This window comes from Leopardus geoffroyi, chromosome A2 (genome assembly GCF_018350155.1).
Source record: "Leopardus geoffroyi isolate Oge1 chromosome A2, O.geoffroyi_Oge1_pat1.0, whole genome shotgun sequence".
Lineage (NCBI taxonomy): Eukaryota > Metazoa > Chordata > Mammalia > Carnivora > Felidae > Leopardus > Leopardus geoffroyi.
The window spans coordinates 141,195,148-141,212,517 of NC_059331.1; the positions used below are offsets into that span (position 1 = coordinate 141,195,148).

Below are 17,370 nucleotides of genomic sequence, written 5' to 3' on the forward strand. Positions count from 1 at the left end.
CACTGAATTCTGGTTTCCTTATGTGGAGAAATGGAGATAATTTGCAAGATCACAGTTTTTTTTTTAATGTTTATTTTTGAGAGACAAAGGGAGTGTGTGTGTGTGTGTGTGTGTGTGTGTGTGTGTGCAACTGGAATAGAGGCAGAGAGAAAAGGAGACAGAGAATCTGAAGCAGGCTCCAGGCTCTGAGCTGTCAGCACAGAGCCTGACGTGGAGTTCAAATTCATAAGCCTCGAGATCATGACCTGAGCAGAAGTCGGATCCTTAACTGACTGAGCCACCCAGGCGTCCTGTAAAAATCATACTCCTGAGTTGTAGTGCAGATTTAAGAAGGAAATTAGTCAAGTACTTAGAATAGTGCCTGGCAAACATTAACAAATATTAGCTACTATTACTGTATTACAACTACTATTCTACCACTAGCATTTCTTTAAAAATTCTTTTTTTTCTAAGGTTTATTCATTTTTCAGAGAGAGACAGAGCGTGGGGGGTGGGAGCGGCAGAGAGAGGGCTGAGCTGTCAGCACAGAGCCCAACGTGGGGCTCGAACTCACAGACTGTGAGATCGTGACCCGAGCCGAAGTTGGATGCTCATGCGACTGAACCACCCCTGCGCCCTTACCACTAGCATTTCTTTCTTTTTTTTGTTTTTTTCAACGTTTATTTTATTTTTGGGACAGAGAGAGACAGAGCATGAACGGGGGAGGGGCAGAGAGAGAGGGAGACACAGAATCGGAAACAGGCTCCAGGCTCCGAGCCATCAGCCCAGCCCCGACGCGGGATCGAACTCATGGACTGTGAGATCATGACCTGAGCTGAAGTCGGACGCTTAACCGACTGCGCCACCCAGGCGCCCCGAACCACTAGCATTTCTAATGCAAACATCAATAAGGCCCTTTTTTTTTTTTTTTAAATGTTTTTATTTATTTTTGAGACACAGAGAGACAGAGCATGAGCAGGGGAGCGGCAGAGAGAGAGCGAGACACAGAATCTGAAGCAGGCTCCAGGCTCTAAGCTGTCAGCACAGAGCCCCAACGCGGGGCTTGAACTCACGGAGTGTGAGATCATGACCTGAGCTGAAGTCGGACACTTAAACGACTGAGCCACCCAGGCACCCCCAATAAGGTCCTTTTAATTAACAGGCACAGAGAAGCTCTGTTGGTGAAATAGATAAGACACCCAAGAACGTGGAAGTGGGGCTAAAACGTTGGAGAAAAGACACACCAAGTCATCTGTTTGTTATGTGCTCAAAGGACCTGAAAAAAATGGTTGGCTATAAATATAATTTATTATAGTGAAAGCAAATGCTTAGACCTGAAAAGGAAGCTATAAATCATAAATTCTTCTTGCCTCCACTTGGTCACTGAGTTCACAACGGCAACAGGACCATGGGAATGAGAACCCCTGGACTTCTGACTCCCTCTAAAGTTTTTCCCACTTCCCCCGCAGAAGCATTCTCTTGCATTCAGACTGCTAAAAAGTAACTCAATCCACTTCATTTAATATTTATTTACCATTTAATTTACAGCACTGTAAGGGGAGAAATATATTGGAAAAAATAGAATTTTCTCATTCTAAAAATTCTGAATTGATTCTGCTTTGCCACAAGGAATGGCAAAACACACACATATGCATACAAACACACAAGAGCATTATCTTGAAGTTAAAAAATACCAAATTTAAGTATATAGAAATGATAGGGCCTAGGAAAAAAGGGTGAGGACACATTAAAAGTAATTTATGCCAACTGTTTCTTTCCTTCAATAGCATTTATTTTCGGTTTGATACCCAGCTGCACTCATATTAGAAACTTAGTGAAAACCACCTAGTGATTCTACTTTGAAGTTAAAACCCATGTGACACAAAGGTGTTCTGAATATAAGCCTGTTCATAAGTCAGATAAACTTTAGGAACTCTCCGTGTCTCTTCTTTTACATAAATTCTATCTCTACCTTGATGTACTTTGGTTGATCAAGAAAACAAAAGGCTAAGGAACAGAAAGCTAACTTCTTTAAATGAGACAAAAGGAAACATTTTTACAATGACTATAAATAAGTCTTTCTTTCAAATACCAAATCAGTTTCCTCAACTGTACAACTACAATTTGATGGTTTTTACTTTTACTACTTCACTTCAGTGATTTATAAAATTTGTCTAAACAACAATACTAATTAAGTATCTTTCCTATTTTTTGCAGGATAAAAACCATTAAATGATGTGTTGAAGACATGCCTAAAAATACTTCACATTTCAACTATGGCTTCTGCATTGAAAATCTATAAGAACTTTTCCAATTAACTTTCCAATCTTTCCACAACCTGTTTTTTAAAAAAAAAAAACAAAATAAAAAAAAATCTTTGAAATAATTTAAGTGAATGCTTTACATATCAAGTATGGATTCACAAATCCCTATTAGCACAGTCATCAATTTTAACAAGTCTCCTAAATACGTTCTGTATTAGCTGTCTTGATTTTAGATATTAATAATAAGGAACATTTAATTACATCAGTTTCCCATCAACATGCTAGTCATTTAATGATGATTATATTGGCCATTTCCATTGGTTGGCAGGAGGCTCTTCCACTAAAGGCTCCCATGGTTTCCACTGTATCATTTTTCTTGCCAGACTTAGTTCATTTTCAGCCTGTTAATAAAAATGTTTTAAAAGAGCATTTGATTATACTATTTAATAGGTATTTACCATAGCTAATGACTAAAATATAATTATCAGAACTATTATCATATTCATACCTAATAAGCTATTCTACCATCAAATGTTCTACATCATTAATTACCTTACCTTTCATAGCTACACAATCATGAGTAAGAAAAGATGGCTTTTGAATTTTTCTATTTGATTAAAATTTGCTATTAGAGTGTTCAAAAGCTTACGTGGTGAGTTTTCAAACTAATTGTTTCACTATTAGACTCCAAATTCTTTGAGGATCAGAAGTATGTCTCTTTACCAGTGTGAATGGCTTTCAAACTTATTTTATCATGGCCCATCGTAAAACACAACAAACAAATTCTACTAAAGGAACCACAACACACACATATACCTAAAACAAAACTAAAAATATGATTGCTTTTACTAGCTATGATACATTATTCTCTATTGTATTTTTTTAAATGCTAGTCTCAACCCATCTAACTGATTTTACTGATCCATAATCACTTGAGATCCACAGTTTGTAAAACAGTGATCTATGGAATGTAGAATATCACAGGTGGACAAAAAATATTTGTTGATTGAATTAATTTCCTTATCAAAGGTTGTTATATTTACTTTTTCCCTTGAAACAAATTTATAACATATTTGATGAATATATTTCAGGTATCTTTTTATTTCACAATTTTTATACAACAAAAGACCTATGACAACTCTGGCCAACTTAGAAGAAAGAACACTATTAAACACTTGTCAGGATGTCAGAGAAGGAATTCAAATACAGAGTAAGTGCCAGATTCTATCACAGGCTGTAATTCTGTAGTTTAAAGCAATGTCTCATTTATGCCAGTGGTACAAAACAGACAATCTGTGTGTAGCAGCAACAGTCTAAAATGTGTACAATGAATTAAAGAGTAGATTAAACGAAATCTGGAGGTGGAGGCATTTACTAACGCTACAATGAGAAAACAGTATAAACACTAATTAAAAATATCCCTGACTGCCCTTTGGCCCAGGTCCCTCGAGCATTTTTAAGCCCCCAAGGCGTTGTGTAGTGTGAGGAGGCTGCCTAACCCAGAACATAGCTGGACCCAGCTGCATGTGGCCCAGTGCCCACCCCTTCTCCCTTCCTTTAGCTTCTAACATACTCACTACCTTTTCCTGATTCCTCTCATGCTGTCTGCTACCTACATGTGACTACTGAGTGAGCACTGAAAATGCAGCTAGTTCAAATGCATATGTGCTGCAAGTACAAAATACACACTAGATTTTAAAGACCTAGTATAAAAAAGAATGCAAAATATGTCAATATTTTTAAATTGATTACATGTTTAATAATATTTTAAATATATTGGGTTAAGTAAAACATTATTAAAATTTAATCTTACTATTGCCCATAAAACATGGAGAACTGCACAGCTGACTTAAAAATACTTATTGAATTTTAAGACTATAACTGCATGATAAACGAATGTATCGGTTAAATAAAGTCATGATCAAAGGGAAATCTGACAGAAAAGAAAGAGGAACAGAAAAGGAAAATAAGTTAGCATCAAGTTCCCATATGGTACAACAGCTGGCAAATGAATAGAAAGGCCAGGAAAACAGGCCTTTGAATGACTGAAAATGGTCTACATTCATAAAAAGCCGTCTGAATGCCCTATTCCTCTTTTACAGAGTCATCTAACAATTCTTCTGAATTTGCATATCATGTCTGTTGTGATATAACTCCCTCATCACCAATACCCCCCAGTATTTCCTTTTCTTTGTCCTTTAATAAAACACAAGAAAAGAATAAATAGTTGCATTTTTTTAAAATACAAAAACATGTACAAATTAAATGAAACAGAACTGAATATCACACATATTTAAGGGGAGACATCTAAACCTATAATATGGGAGAGGGGGTTCTAAAGTGATGGGGCAAAGGGGCAGGGTGATTTAATCAAGAAAAATTATGAGAAAAGATACTCAGTGGGGCGCCTGGGTGGCGCAGTCGGTTGAGTGTCCGACTTCAGCCAGGTAACGATCTCGCGGTCCGCGAGTTCGAGCCCCGCGTCGGGCTCTGGGCTGATGGCTCAGAGCCTGGAGCCTGTTTCCGATTCTGTGTCTCCCTCTCTCTCTGCCCCTCCCCCGTTCATGCTCTGTCTCTCTCTGTCCCAAAAATAAATAAACGTAGAAAAAAAAAAAAAATTAAAAAAAAAGAAAAGATACTCAGTTGAAGTCAAAAGGCAAAGAACAGACTAAAAAAAATGTGCAGACAATGATTAGTATCTCTTTTATTTGAAAAAACACTCAAAGAAATAAAGAAGAAAAATACTAAACACAAATGATAGAGTAAAAACATTAATGACATGCTTTATATAAAACACAAGAACATATTTTAAGTTTAACCTTACTAATAATTCAGGAAAAAATGCACAACCTAAAAAAAAGGCATAATTTCCCCTGATTTAATTAAAAATTGCAGCATTCTTGGCAACATAGATGTGTTAATCCAACAAAAATAAAAGTGTATTTTAATTTTATGATTCACAAGATCTGTACCTCTCCATATTAAAAATATACTAAGCCTTTAAAACATAAAAGTATTTGTTTCTAAAAAGATAAGTGTCCATATAACAGTAACACTGTGTTACTAGTTTGAACTAAAGTAAGGCTAACAAGAACATGCTGATTAAATTCAAGGTGTTTCACACTCCAATTTTCCAACAGAAGCCTCATAAATTCATGCATAATTAATGATAAATATTTGACATATACATGATAGAAGGATTTCCTACATGTGATTATTCTTATATTTGAGAGTTGATACAAATAAAGAAATTCAGTTTTCCTTTTTTTCTGGAATGTCAGTTTTATATCTCTAAATATTGTGCCTCTGAACATTTAAAACCAAACATCTAACATTCAACTTTTTCTTTACCTGAAGAATCACCTCTTCCAGTTGGCCACCCTGAAGTTGGTCTTCTAATTTCTTAACATCTGGTTCCTAAAATTTAAGGAAAAAAAAAGAAAAAAAGATTTAAACAAAGGAGTGCAATATCTAATATTTAATTAGATATCTATATCTAATATTTAATTAGGATATTGAGGCCAATATCCCAATTAAAAAGACCCAAATATAAAATAGCACTTAATTTGGCACATATAATTAATTTTTCTTTCATTGTATCCTTACTAATGTTTGCCAAATATGTGGTGGAAACCCATTTCATCTCTCTACTATTTTATTGCATTTCTGTCTTAATATTAACTTGCTTATCAACAGTAAGAAATATGATGCCCAATTCAGTCTTTCTAAAGTACAGATTTTAAAATACCACTTTATTTTCTTAGTATTTCCTATATTTCCTCTGAGAGCATTGGTATTGAAAATAAATACTACCCTGTGACCCAGAATTCCATTCCTAGGTATACACCAAACAGCGTAATACATTAATCAAATGACATGTTCAAGAATGTTAGCACAAGAACAGTAGCACAAATTATAACTCCAAACTGGAAATAATTCAAATGACCACATATAATTAATAAATATAGTATTTGGATATAACAGAATACTATATAGCAGTGAGAATGTACAAACTACAACTGTATGCAATAACATGATTCTCTCAAACACAGTATTAAGGGAAAGAAACCATGGACAGAAGAGCACAGAATGATGATTCCATTTATAAAAAGTGAAAATCCAGGCAAAATGAATATTTCGTGTTAGAGGTCAAAAGAGTAGTTATCTTTAGGAGGGTAGTAACTTGAAGGGGAACGAGAGAGTTTGGGCATTCTGGAAATGTCCTCCTTTTGATTTGGTGTTAACATGGGTGTGGTTACTTTGTGAAAAGTCATCAAGCTCGACACTTATGATGACGGCACATTTCTTTATGTACATTATTCTTCAATAAGAGGTTTAAAAAAAATACCTAGAAAACTCAACGACATATATTTATTTATTTATTTCTAGTCAACGGAGCTTTGTGAGAGCCAGGAAGTATGTACACACTTACACATACATAAGTAAGGTGTTACGTAGGATGGTTTTTTGGCCCACAAATGGAACGAAAAGAGGGAGAAAAAAACAAAGATATTTTCTACAGGATTTGGCATGTTTCTGCCTCAGGGCATCTGCTGGCTGCCCACGGATATCTGCATGGCTTGTTCTTTACTTCCATCGCTCATATGTCACCTTCTTACTAAGGATCACTAGGATAATAATTTATATTGTGGTGGGCTAAATAATGCCCCACAAAATGTACATGACCTAATCTCTGAAACCTATGAATGTTAACCTATGTATGGCAAGTACTTTGTAGATGTTAATTAAAAATCCTGAGACAGGCAGATTATTCTAAATATCTAAGTGGGCCCAAATACAAGTGTCCTTATAAGACAAAGGCAGAGGGAAATTATGCACAGAAGAAGGGAAAGTAATGTGACCACAGAGGCAGAGATTAGGGTGATGTGGCCATAAGCCACGAAATGCTAAAAGCCACCAAAGCTGAAGAGTCAAGGAACAGATTCTCCCCTAGAACCTCTAAAGCAAGTGTAGCCCTGTTGATAACCTTGATTTGGGCCCTTGATACTAACTTTAGAATTCCAGCTTCCAAAAACGTACAAGAATAAATTTCTACTATTTTAAGCCACTAAGATTAGAAGAGTCACAGGAAACAAATACATATTGTAACATCCCTGACCCTGAAACACATCATTCTCTTTTTCCATTTTTCCTTCACTGCACTTAACTATCTTCTAACATGCCATGTAATGACTTTATTTCCTTAATTCTTTGCCTCCCACCATTAATGTGTAATCTCCAAGAAAGCAGGGATTTTTATGTTTTGTTCACTTCCTTATAGGCACTAGCTTCCATGCCTACAACCACACATGGCATATAACAGGCATTCAGTGGTTCTTGAATAAATAATAGTTGGAAAAGAAAGGGTGGGGGGAAAGCAGATGAACATGTTTAAGAAAGATTGTTTAACTCAGAATTAACTAAGTTTTTTGTTTTTTTTTTAAATTTTTTTTTTTTTTTCAACGTTTATTTATTTTTGGGACAGAGAGAGACAGAGCATGAACGGGGGAGGGGCAGAGAGAGAGGGAGACACAGAATTGGAAACAGGCTCCAGGCTCTGAGCCATCAGCCCAGAGCCTGACGCGGGGCTCGAACTCACAGACCGCGAGATCGTGACCTGGCTGAAGTCGGCCGCTTAACCGACTGCGCCACCCAGGCGCCCCAAGAATTAACTAAGTTTTAAAGCCAAAATTCAGGGGCACGTGGGCAGCTCACTCAGTTAAGCATCCAACTTCAGCTCAGGTCATGAGTTCATGGCTCTTGAGTTCAAGCCCCGCATCGGGCTCTGTGCTGACAGCTTAGAGCCTGGAGCCTGCTTCAGATTCTGTGTCTCCCACTGTCTCTGCCCCTCCCCCGCTTGTGTTCTGTCTCTGTCTCTCACTCTCTCAAAAACGAATAAACATTAAAAACAAAAAATAAAGCCCCTTTTTTTTTATGTTTATTTATTTTTGAGACAGTGAGAGACAGAGCATGAACAGGGGAGGGTCAGAGAGAGAGGGAGGCACAGAATCTGAAGCAGGCTCCAGGCTCTGAGCTGTCAGCACAGAGCCCGACACAGGGCTCGAACTCACAGACCGTGAGATCATGACTTGAGCCGAAGTCGGACATTCAACCGACTGAGCCACCCAGCTACCCCTAAAGTCCTTCTTTTAAAAAAATAAAATAAAAAATAAAAAAATAAAGCCAAAATTCAAAACCAAAGCAGAGAGGCCAGTCACTGTTAGGAGACCCAGAAGATTAAAGACAGTCAGTTAAGCGTCCGACTTCATCCTAGGTAATGATCTTGTGGTTCATGAGTTTGAGCCCAAGGTCGGGGTCTGTGCTGACAGCTCAGAGCCTGGAGACTCTTCAGATTCTGTGTTTCCCTCTCTCTCTGCTACTGCCCCATTTGCATTCTGTGTCTCTGTCTCTCTCTCAAACAATGAATGAACGTTAAAAAAAAAAAAAAAAGTGCTTCTGCTTTAAAGAAATAAAATACAGAGGAACAGTTATGAAGAAAGCAAGCAGAGAAAGACTCAAAGTTGAAGAGCTTCACCTCATGAAAAGAAAAAGGAAATTTCTTATTGTGATGGGAAAAACGGCATAAGCCCATTTTCCTTAAGGAACACATGAAATTAAAAGAAATGCTAACTTCCCCCTTAGATTTTAATCTAGAAGTTACTCTCAGATTTGCCAAAAATAAATGTTCCAAATCAAAATACATGGTCCTGCTGTATACCTAAGGAAAAATAATTATGCTCTTTGGACTACAGAGTTTGTTATGTTAACCTAATAATACTAAGAATACATTAGGGTGACTTATCACATATATGTAAATTATCTTTCAAGCTTATGAACACTATTTTGGATAATTATAAAAATCCATGAGATAACTGCTAGTGTGAAAATTTAATAACTTAAAAATTTAATTGCACAACAGTACAATATAGTTGGGTGTAAAAGAACTAGCAGCAGTCTACCGTGTGGCTACAGCCTTTGAGTTAGAAGCTATAAAATGCCTGTATTAGTCTGTTAGGGCTGCCATTACAAAATAACATAGACTGCATGACTTCAACTACAGAAACTTATTTGTTCACAGTTTTGGAGACTGTTAGTCCAAGACTAAGGTCCGACAGGGTCAGTTTCTGAAGAGAGCTCTCTTTCTGGCTTGTAGAAAGTCACCTTCTCAAAGTATCCTCACATGGCAGAGAGAGTGCAAGCTCTCTGCTGTCTCTTCTTTTTTTTTTCAATTTTGTTTTAATGTTTATTTATTTTTGAGAGAGAGACAGAGCACAAGCAGGGGAGGGGCAGAGAGATGGGGAAACAGAATCCGAAGCAGGCTCTGGGCTCTGAGCTGTCAGCACAGAGCCCGACATGGGACTTGAACCCATGAGCTGTCGTGACCTGAGCCGAAGTCAGATGCTCAACTGACTGAGCCACCCAGGTGTTTCCTCTGCTGTCTCTTCTTATAAAGTCACTAGTCTTATTGGAGCAGAGGGCCAATCTTATGACCTCATTAACCTTAATTACCTCTATAGAGGTTCCAGCCACACTGAGGGTTAGGGCTTCAACAGATGAATTTGGGGAGGGTGTGGGTACATATTCAGCCCATTAACAATGCTTGATATAATTTCTGGTAGTTAAGAGACTAACCTGGTCTCTTTGCAACAAAGCACTTTTTAAAATAGTTATTTCTGACAATTTTCTTTAAACACAACACACATTTTTTGTTTGTTTTGCTTTCATTTTCTTCTTTACTCTGAAACTAGAGAAGAGATAAGACTGACATATCTATAAATAAATCAACAATCAGTGAAGGACTTGAGAGGGAAAAGAGGTAAAAGGAGCAGCGACAATGTTAGCCTAGAGAAGGGACTTGACCTTATTCTTCCACTCCAGTATCTAATAGTGGCCTGCAGAAGGAAAGCACTTAGTGGACAGGAGTTTGCTGAATGAAAGGGAAAAAGGATGGAAGGAAAGCACAGAAGAAGAGAAATGAAAAGGAAGTATGCAGAATATGCAAAACACAAGCAACTGATTTTTTTGTTGTTGTTGTTAATGTTGCACCGGAAACCATAAATCCAAGAAAGCAAAATCAAGTCATCTACTTACCGCTTTAACCATACTCAACTTTTCGTTTGTAATCTGTTCTGTATACTTTCTATATGCTGCATTTTTAGGAATTTGCTCAAGAACATCAAGAATCTTTGTGTACAGTATTCTTAGCCTCTGAAAAGACAAATCACATACATTTCCAGTTTAAAATATCACCAGATTTAATGGAACACTTTAAAGTCTCATGAATTATTTAAAAAAACCTCACTTCTGATTTTTACAAAGCATTTAAACTCTTCTTTGCTACAACTGCTTCATGCCTGTGCCCTATAAAACCATCCCCTTTATTATTATTTTTTTTTTTTTTTAACGTTTATTTATTTTTGGGACAGAGAGAGACAGAGCATGAACGGGGGAGGGGCAGAGAGAGAGGGAGACACAGAATCGGAAATAGGCTCCAGACTCTGAGCCATCAGCCCAGAGCCCGACGCGGGGCTCGAACTAACGGACCGCGAGATCGTGACCTGGCTGAAGTCGGACGCTTAACCGACTGCGCCACCCAGGCGCCCCAAAACCATCCCCTTTAAAACTATGAGTATAGTGAACCCTTGAACAATGCTGGGGTTATGGGGTCAATCCCTGTCATGGCTGAAAATCCACACAGAACTTTTCACTCCCCAGAAACTTGACTACTCATAGCCTACTACTGACTGGAAGCCTTACCAATAAGATAAACAGTTAACACATATTTTGTATGTTGTATGTATCATATATTGTATTCTTACAATAAAGTTAAGCTAGAGAAAAGAAAATGTTATTAAGAAAATCATCAGGAAAATATGATTACAGTACCGTACTGTATTTATTGAAAAAAATCTGCATATAAGTAGACCCATGCAGTTCAAACCTGTATTGTTCAAGCGTCGACTGTACAAATATGGATAGTTTTCATGCTCCATGAACAAAAGTTGTATATAAGTTAAAGGTATAATAACAAGTAAAAATAAAACTGCATCCTAACTTATTGTTAATGATCTATTTGAAAATCAACTCATTTACTAAATCATTATTTCTCAATTTGAGATCCTAAGCACTCAAATTCAGATTTTCCCCCCAAGTTTTCTTATTTGAATTTCTGTAGAAATAAAAAATACAGGGGCATCTGGGTGGCTCAGTCAGTAAAGCCCTTGATTTCCGCTCAGATCAGGATCTCATCATCGTGAGATCAAGACCCCCATCAGGCTCTGTGCTGGATGTGGAGCCTGCTTCAGATTCATTCATTCTTTCTTTCTCTCTCTCTCTCCTCCCCCCTTACATTATTTTAGATAACTCCCTATGTGCGTAAAATATCCAATGCTTATTAGGATGATCAAATTTAACTAAATGTAATCATGATATTTCAGCTTTATAATGACTGAGTTGGTACCATGTTAATGAAGGTTTCACCACAAGCTTAATAGAGAAAAGGAGCAAGAGAACTGAGTCACTGCACAGCACGTATTGAAGCACAATGAACTTAAAGTTCACAAACAGTGGTTAGTAGTAAAGTCACATGGTAAGAAGTCGTTAAGCAGATCCTGACTCATGACAGTTCATAAATAACAAGTATAATCATAAATATACATACATAATTATTTTTTATTTCCTTGTATTTAATTTGAAATTTTAGTTTAATTGTATAAAATCGATAGGTACTAATACCTACTTCTATTTGTATATATTCACAATACCCATATGAATAAACAAACAAACCTTGAGGGCCTCTAATTGTTTTTCTTAAAAAATAATCTGCATATTTAGACATTATTTATATATTTCAATATGATGTCCCATAATAGAGGGTATTTTTAATTATACTAATTTAGACCTTGTCAGATAACATATAATCCAAATTATGTGTGGGTTTTTACCCTCATCTCTTCTTAATTTTAGCAAAGGATATGGCAATAGAAAGGCGTGATCAAAGACTTGGGTTCTAAAATGGAGATGTTAATAATACCCGCTTCAGGGGTTGTTGTGTAACTTAACAGTACCAGGCACATATTAACTTTCAGTACGTGTTAGCATTATTATTATTCTGTTGGAGGGAGTCACTTCAGCAGGTATCAGAGAAAAGGTTCAAGAAAAAGCAGCATCTGAGACAGACCTGGAGAAACGGTAGGACTTGGACACTTAAAGATGTAGAAAAAAGCAATCTTACACATAGAATACACACAAAGGATTGAATAGCAGGAAAAAAAGGAACATAATAAGTATACAGTTGCATTTTTCTTGAACTATGCTATCCAGTAAGGTAGTTACTGGCCAAATATGGCTACTGACCACTTGAAATGTGGCTAGTCTGAAATACTATGTGCTGTAAATGTAAACATACAGTGGACTTTGAAAATCTAGTATAAAAATATAAAATATTACTTTTTATATCGAATATATACCGAAATATTTTGACTATGTTAGGTAAAATATGTTGTCAGCTTTTACATTTTTCTTTTTAAAAAAAAAGTGACTCCCAGAAAATGTAAAATTACAAACATGGCTTACATTTATAATTCACATTATATTTTTATTGGACAGCCTGTGGCTAGAATATAGAACACATAGGAAATGTTTAGGAGATAAAGTTAGAGAAAAACTGAGTCAGACTGTAAGTGGTTTTGTGTGCCACATTAAAGCATTTGGGATTTTTCTGTGGGCAATTAAATGATTTAGGAAAATTATATGATTAGATTTGTGTTCCAGGAAACTTAACCTGTAGTAGTGACTTAAAGGACTCGATGGAGGAGAAAAAGGCAGAAAGGCCAGCAGGATAGTTGCTGTAATTGTCTACACATAAGAGAATAAAGAGGTAAGACTGGAGAGCTATTACAGAAAAGGATCAACAGAACTTGTCGCTGAAATAAACATGAAGGAAGATCCAGGGAAAAGAGAAGTACCAACTGTGATGTCCAGCTCCAGCCTGGAGAGTAGGAAGACTCATCATCATCAGGAAAAATAGAGTCCACAGTAAAAGAAATAGATTTAGAAAGGGAAAACCAGGAGTTCAGTTTTAGACAATAATGAGCCATTATCAACTCATAATTAAGACATTCATCCAACAAACCTTATGTTTTCTGAGCTCATACCATGTGCTAGTTAGTCACAGCTCTAGCAGTGAACAAATGGAATGAAAAATCCCTGCCTTCACAAAAATCTGCCTTCTAATAGAGAGCCAATGAGCAGGATAAATTAGTAGAATACAGTATGTAGAATTGTGATCTGGAGGGCCTCTGTTAGGACTCTTTTAGAGTGAAATTGAAAGCCACTGGAGGGTTTTGAAAAGTGACATGACCGGACTCACAAGCAGGCTGACTCTAGCTTGGGTGAAAAAAGACCAAACTGAAATGGTGACAAGAAGCGAGAGGCAGTTGGAAGCAAATGCAATTATCCACAGCTTGATGATGGTAGCTGAGAATATGGTAGTAGCAGAGGAGATAGTGAGAAGTACTCAAAATCTGGATACGTTAAAAGTAAAAACCCAAAGGATTTAATGAAGTACTAAATGTGGGGCGTAAACAAAAGAAAAAAATTAAACATGATTTCAAGGTTTTTGACCTGAGTGACTGCAAGAATGGAACTGTCATTCATTGAGGTGAGCAAGCCTGTGAGAAGAACTGGTTTGAAGGAGAAGAATAAGAAGCCAATTTTGGACATTACATTTGGGTTGCATGTCTGACATCCAAGTGGAGATGTCCACTAAGCAATTAAATATACAAGACTCTCATAAAGAGAGGTCAGTGATCCACAAAAAAATCTAAGAATTGTCAGAGTATTGGCGGTATTTAAAACCACTCGGTTGGGTCCAGACAAGGAGACGCATATAAATAGAGAAAAGTCTCAAGAAGTCCCAAGAACCCAGTCTTAGCACTCTCAAATTTGTAAGTGGGATACGAGAAATGACCAGAAAAGGAGAAGGCAAAAAGAGTAAGAGGAAAACGAAAACAACAACAACAACAACAACAACAACAACAACAACAACAACAGGATATTGAGGTGGCCCCAAGCACAAAGTGCTAGATGAAGACAGTGCCCAATGTGACAAGTGCTGTTACTGGGTCAATTAAGATGAGAAAGGAGAGCTGACCGTTGGATTTAGCAGCACAGAAATAGTGACCTTGCAAAGAGCAGTTCTAGCCAAGTCTGAGTGGCGTGTGTTCACAGGGGAATAAGAGAAATTGGAGACAGTTAAGTACAGATTAAGTCTTTCGAGTTATCTATAAGGAGGAGAAAAACGGGGTGATTACTGAAGCGAGGAAAAGGATCGAGGATGGTTTGTTAGACACAAGCATTCTGAATACTGATGGGAAAGACCCACTAGAATGGAAAACTGATGATATAAGGGGTTAGTTACCAGAGCGATATATTCGGTAAGTCTAACTGTACTGAGGTCACCCAGGCAGAAAAGGGGAGGCGGGAGAAAAGGTGGAAACTGGAGATACAGGAATGGGAGGGCACTCATAAAAGTACCAGCGAAGCCACGAGAATGCTACGGGAAAAGTCAATAAGAAATGGCATCAGATCAACGAGGTAGGCACTGTTCTCGTCTCAAGACAGCTCTCAGGCTGAGCTGTAATTTGGGGCTTGAAATATCCGCATTCCGACAGCCTTTCAAACGAGGTCACAGAGTTGGAGTCTTCCTTGGGAACTCAGGAAAGAAGCAGCACGTACCTCGTGTGGACTCTCACACACAGCCAATCCCACAAGACCCGTGGTGGTCTGTTCAAAAACAAAACAAGGTTCACGCAGGTTACAACTCAGCGCGTCCACCACGCTAAGGAAGGGCAAAACCACCACTTCCCTGGCTAAAATCGGCCGAAAACCAGCCAGCTATCGGTCTCTCCGAGCCAGTTGTTCGGAGCGTTTTTCTGCCTCTCCCAGAGAAGCTACTAAATCTGCCATCCCGGAAAGCACAGCAGAACGAGTACCCCCCAAAAGCACCCGCAAGCCCGCGCCAGTTCCGGCCGCCACCGCAGGATCAGGGGCTATCGGGCTGACTCTACCCGCACAGTCTAAATTCCAACAATGACCTCCCCATTCACCTTACCTTCTTCAGCAAACCCGCCATGACCGTGCCGACAGACCGGGGACGCGCAGCCCTCTGGGAACCTCGCTCAGACCCGCTCAATCCACCACCGAGGGACCCGCTCAATCCACCACCGAGGCCGGCACACCGTCACCTAGGAAACAGCTTTGTTCCTCCCCCTCACGCACTCAGGCTCTCCACCGAGTCAAAGGCTGTGCCCCGCCCATCCCTAAAGGGAAAATTGACGCATGCGCAATGAGTACACAAAGCGTCACAAGCCGGTGCTGGAGGAAAGGAATGTGTCATAGGAGTCTTACGTCTCGGTTCCTGTCTTTGCCACCTCTGATGGCTTGCCCAAAGGCTACGGGAAACACTCCAAATTTCCAAACAGTTCCGACAGAACCTGCACTCGGCTTAACTTTTGGCGAATTTCTCAACCTCCTTTCCACAGTGTCGTCTGGAGGTATCATCTAAATGATCTCATGCCAGCCACGTTTCTAGGCTAATGCACCAAAGCAGTTTGCAGTGTGAGGCCATCTCCCACCTCGACACTTTTCTATTTCACTTTCGGAAGCACACCATCTTCTCATTTCCCCAGGTGAAGTGATGCCAGACCATACCACTTCTCCCCGCTTTCCTCTACAAACATTTAATGAGTACCGGTTATGTGTTAGTTACTGAGACATAACTTGTAAGACAGAATCTCACATCCTGGTGTTTACTGAACAATGATAAAGATATGCATTAATAATTTGGTAATTGTTCTAAAAGAGGTTTGTTCCAAGTGCAGTGGTAGCAGGGAAGATGAAATAACTAACCAAAAATTGTAAGTGACTGGAGTTAAAGCATCTGCTAAAAAGCCAATGGGAGAAAAGCACAACAAATTGAATAAACACGTGTTTATATATATATATATATATATATGTATATGTATATATTCTGAGTAGCAAAAAGTGTAACAAATAGTAAAACAACCCATAGAATGGAAAAAGGTATTTCCAACCACATAAAATCACCAAAAGATAAGTGGCACCTGAATAAGAAGGAACTTCTATAAATCAATAAGAAGATTACTATTAACCAGAACAGGTCTCTCTGCTTCCTTCCATTCTTGCCTCGCACTCTGGAATAGATTAAATGACTTTAAATATGTAAGGCGCCTGGCCCAGTGCATGAAACATAGCACCACATACACGTGATTGTTATTGATTTTTTATTTCATGTTATTATTCTCAACCGAGTAGCTACAATAATCCTTCTCGAACATACTGTGCTCAAAATTCTCCCATAGGTTTTCACTCAAGATGTAAAAGCCAAAGTCCTTTCATCTGCTTATAAGTCCCTGACCAAGATAGCCCCCCACAGCCTCTCACTTCTCAGGCCTAACCTCCTATTCGCCTTTCCCTGCTTAGGTAGCTGTTCTTCTAAGCCTTTTCTTGGAAAACCCTTCTACCAGATGGCACATAGGTCCGGCTTGCACCTCTTTCAAGTGTTTGCTCAAATATTACCTTTTCAGTGTGGCCTGCCCTGGCCATGAGATTTAAAATTGCAAATTACCATGAGCTCCTTGTTCTCTTCCCTGTTTTGTTTTCTTCATAGTCTTTATCACCTTCTAATATGCTATCTAATTATCTTACTTATATTGTTTCTGTGCATCACCCTTTCTAGAATATAAACATATGTGGATGGAAATTTTTTCCTACCGTATATGAAATGTCTAAAATAGTACCTGGCACATAATAAGCAATAAATATATTTTTAATGGATACAATAGAAAAAAAGGCAAAGGAAAAGAATAGGCAATTGACAAAAAATGGAAACAGGAACAATCAATAAACATGAAAAAGATTCAACCTCTCTAATAATCAAGAAAATGAAAATTAACCATAATTTTACTGCCATCTTATGGATAAAAATTAAAGACTGACAATACCAAGTGTTGTCAATACCAAGTGGAACAACAAGAATACTCAGACACCGCTGGTGGGAGTGAGTTGGTATGATCACTTTGGGGAATAATTTCACAATAATTAG

The 17,370-nt window shown here is 38.1% G+C and overlaps 2 protein-coding genes across 3 annotated transcripts in view; one reads left to right on the top strand and one right to left on the bottom strand.

Moving 5' to 3' along the window:
- Window positions 1-1,488: 1,488 nt before the first annotated feature.
- NDUFA5 (NADH:ubiquinone oxidoreductase subunit A5) lies at window positions 1,489-15,488 on the bottom strand. Its single transcript, XM_045495487.1, has 5 exons — window positions 15,358-15,488; window positions 14,982-15,026; window positions 10,335-10,451; window positions 5,595-5,660; window positions 1,489-2,644 (listed from the first exon to the last, which is right to left on the bottom strand). Exons 1-5 carry the CDS (start codon window positions 15,376-15,378, stop codon window positions 2,543-2,545), a joined length of 351 nt encoding a protein of 116 aa, XP_045351443.1. The 5' UTR covers window positions 15,379-15,488; the 3' UTR covers window positions 1,489-2,542.
- A 222-nt stretch (window positions 15,489-15,710) lies between these two features.
- Window positions 15,711-17,370, top strand: part of ASB15 (ankyrin repeat and SOCS box containing 15) — a 59,482-nt gene continuing 57,822 nt past the window's right edge. Inside the window, exon 1 of one of the 2 annotated variants that reach the window (XM_045495482.1) lies at window positions 15,711-15,934. The gene's annotated coding sequence lies outside the window, so the exon portion shown is untranslated. The remainder of the gene's footprint in view (window positions 15,935-17,370) is intronic. The other variant, XM_045495483.1, reaches the window with a different exon arrangement.

Excerpts from the sequence above, each read along its gene's own strand:
- NDUFA5 (XM_045495487.1), bottom strand. The coding sequence starts at position 15,378 with ATGGCGGGTTTGCTGAAGAAG. Across the intron at positions 5,661-10,334 it reads AGTTGAGTATGGTTAAAGCG|GAACCAGATGTTAAGAAATT; the intron begins GTAAGTAGATGA and ends CTTAAATTTTAG. Across the intron at positions 2,645-5,594 it reads TGGAAGAGGTGATTCTTCAG|GCTGAAAATGAACTAAGTCT; the intron begins GTAAAGAAAAAG and ends TTTTATTAACAG.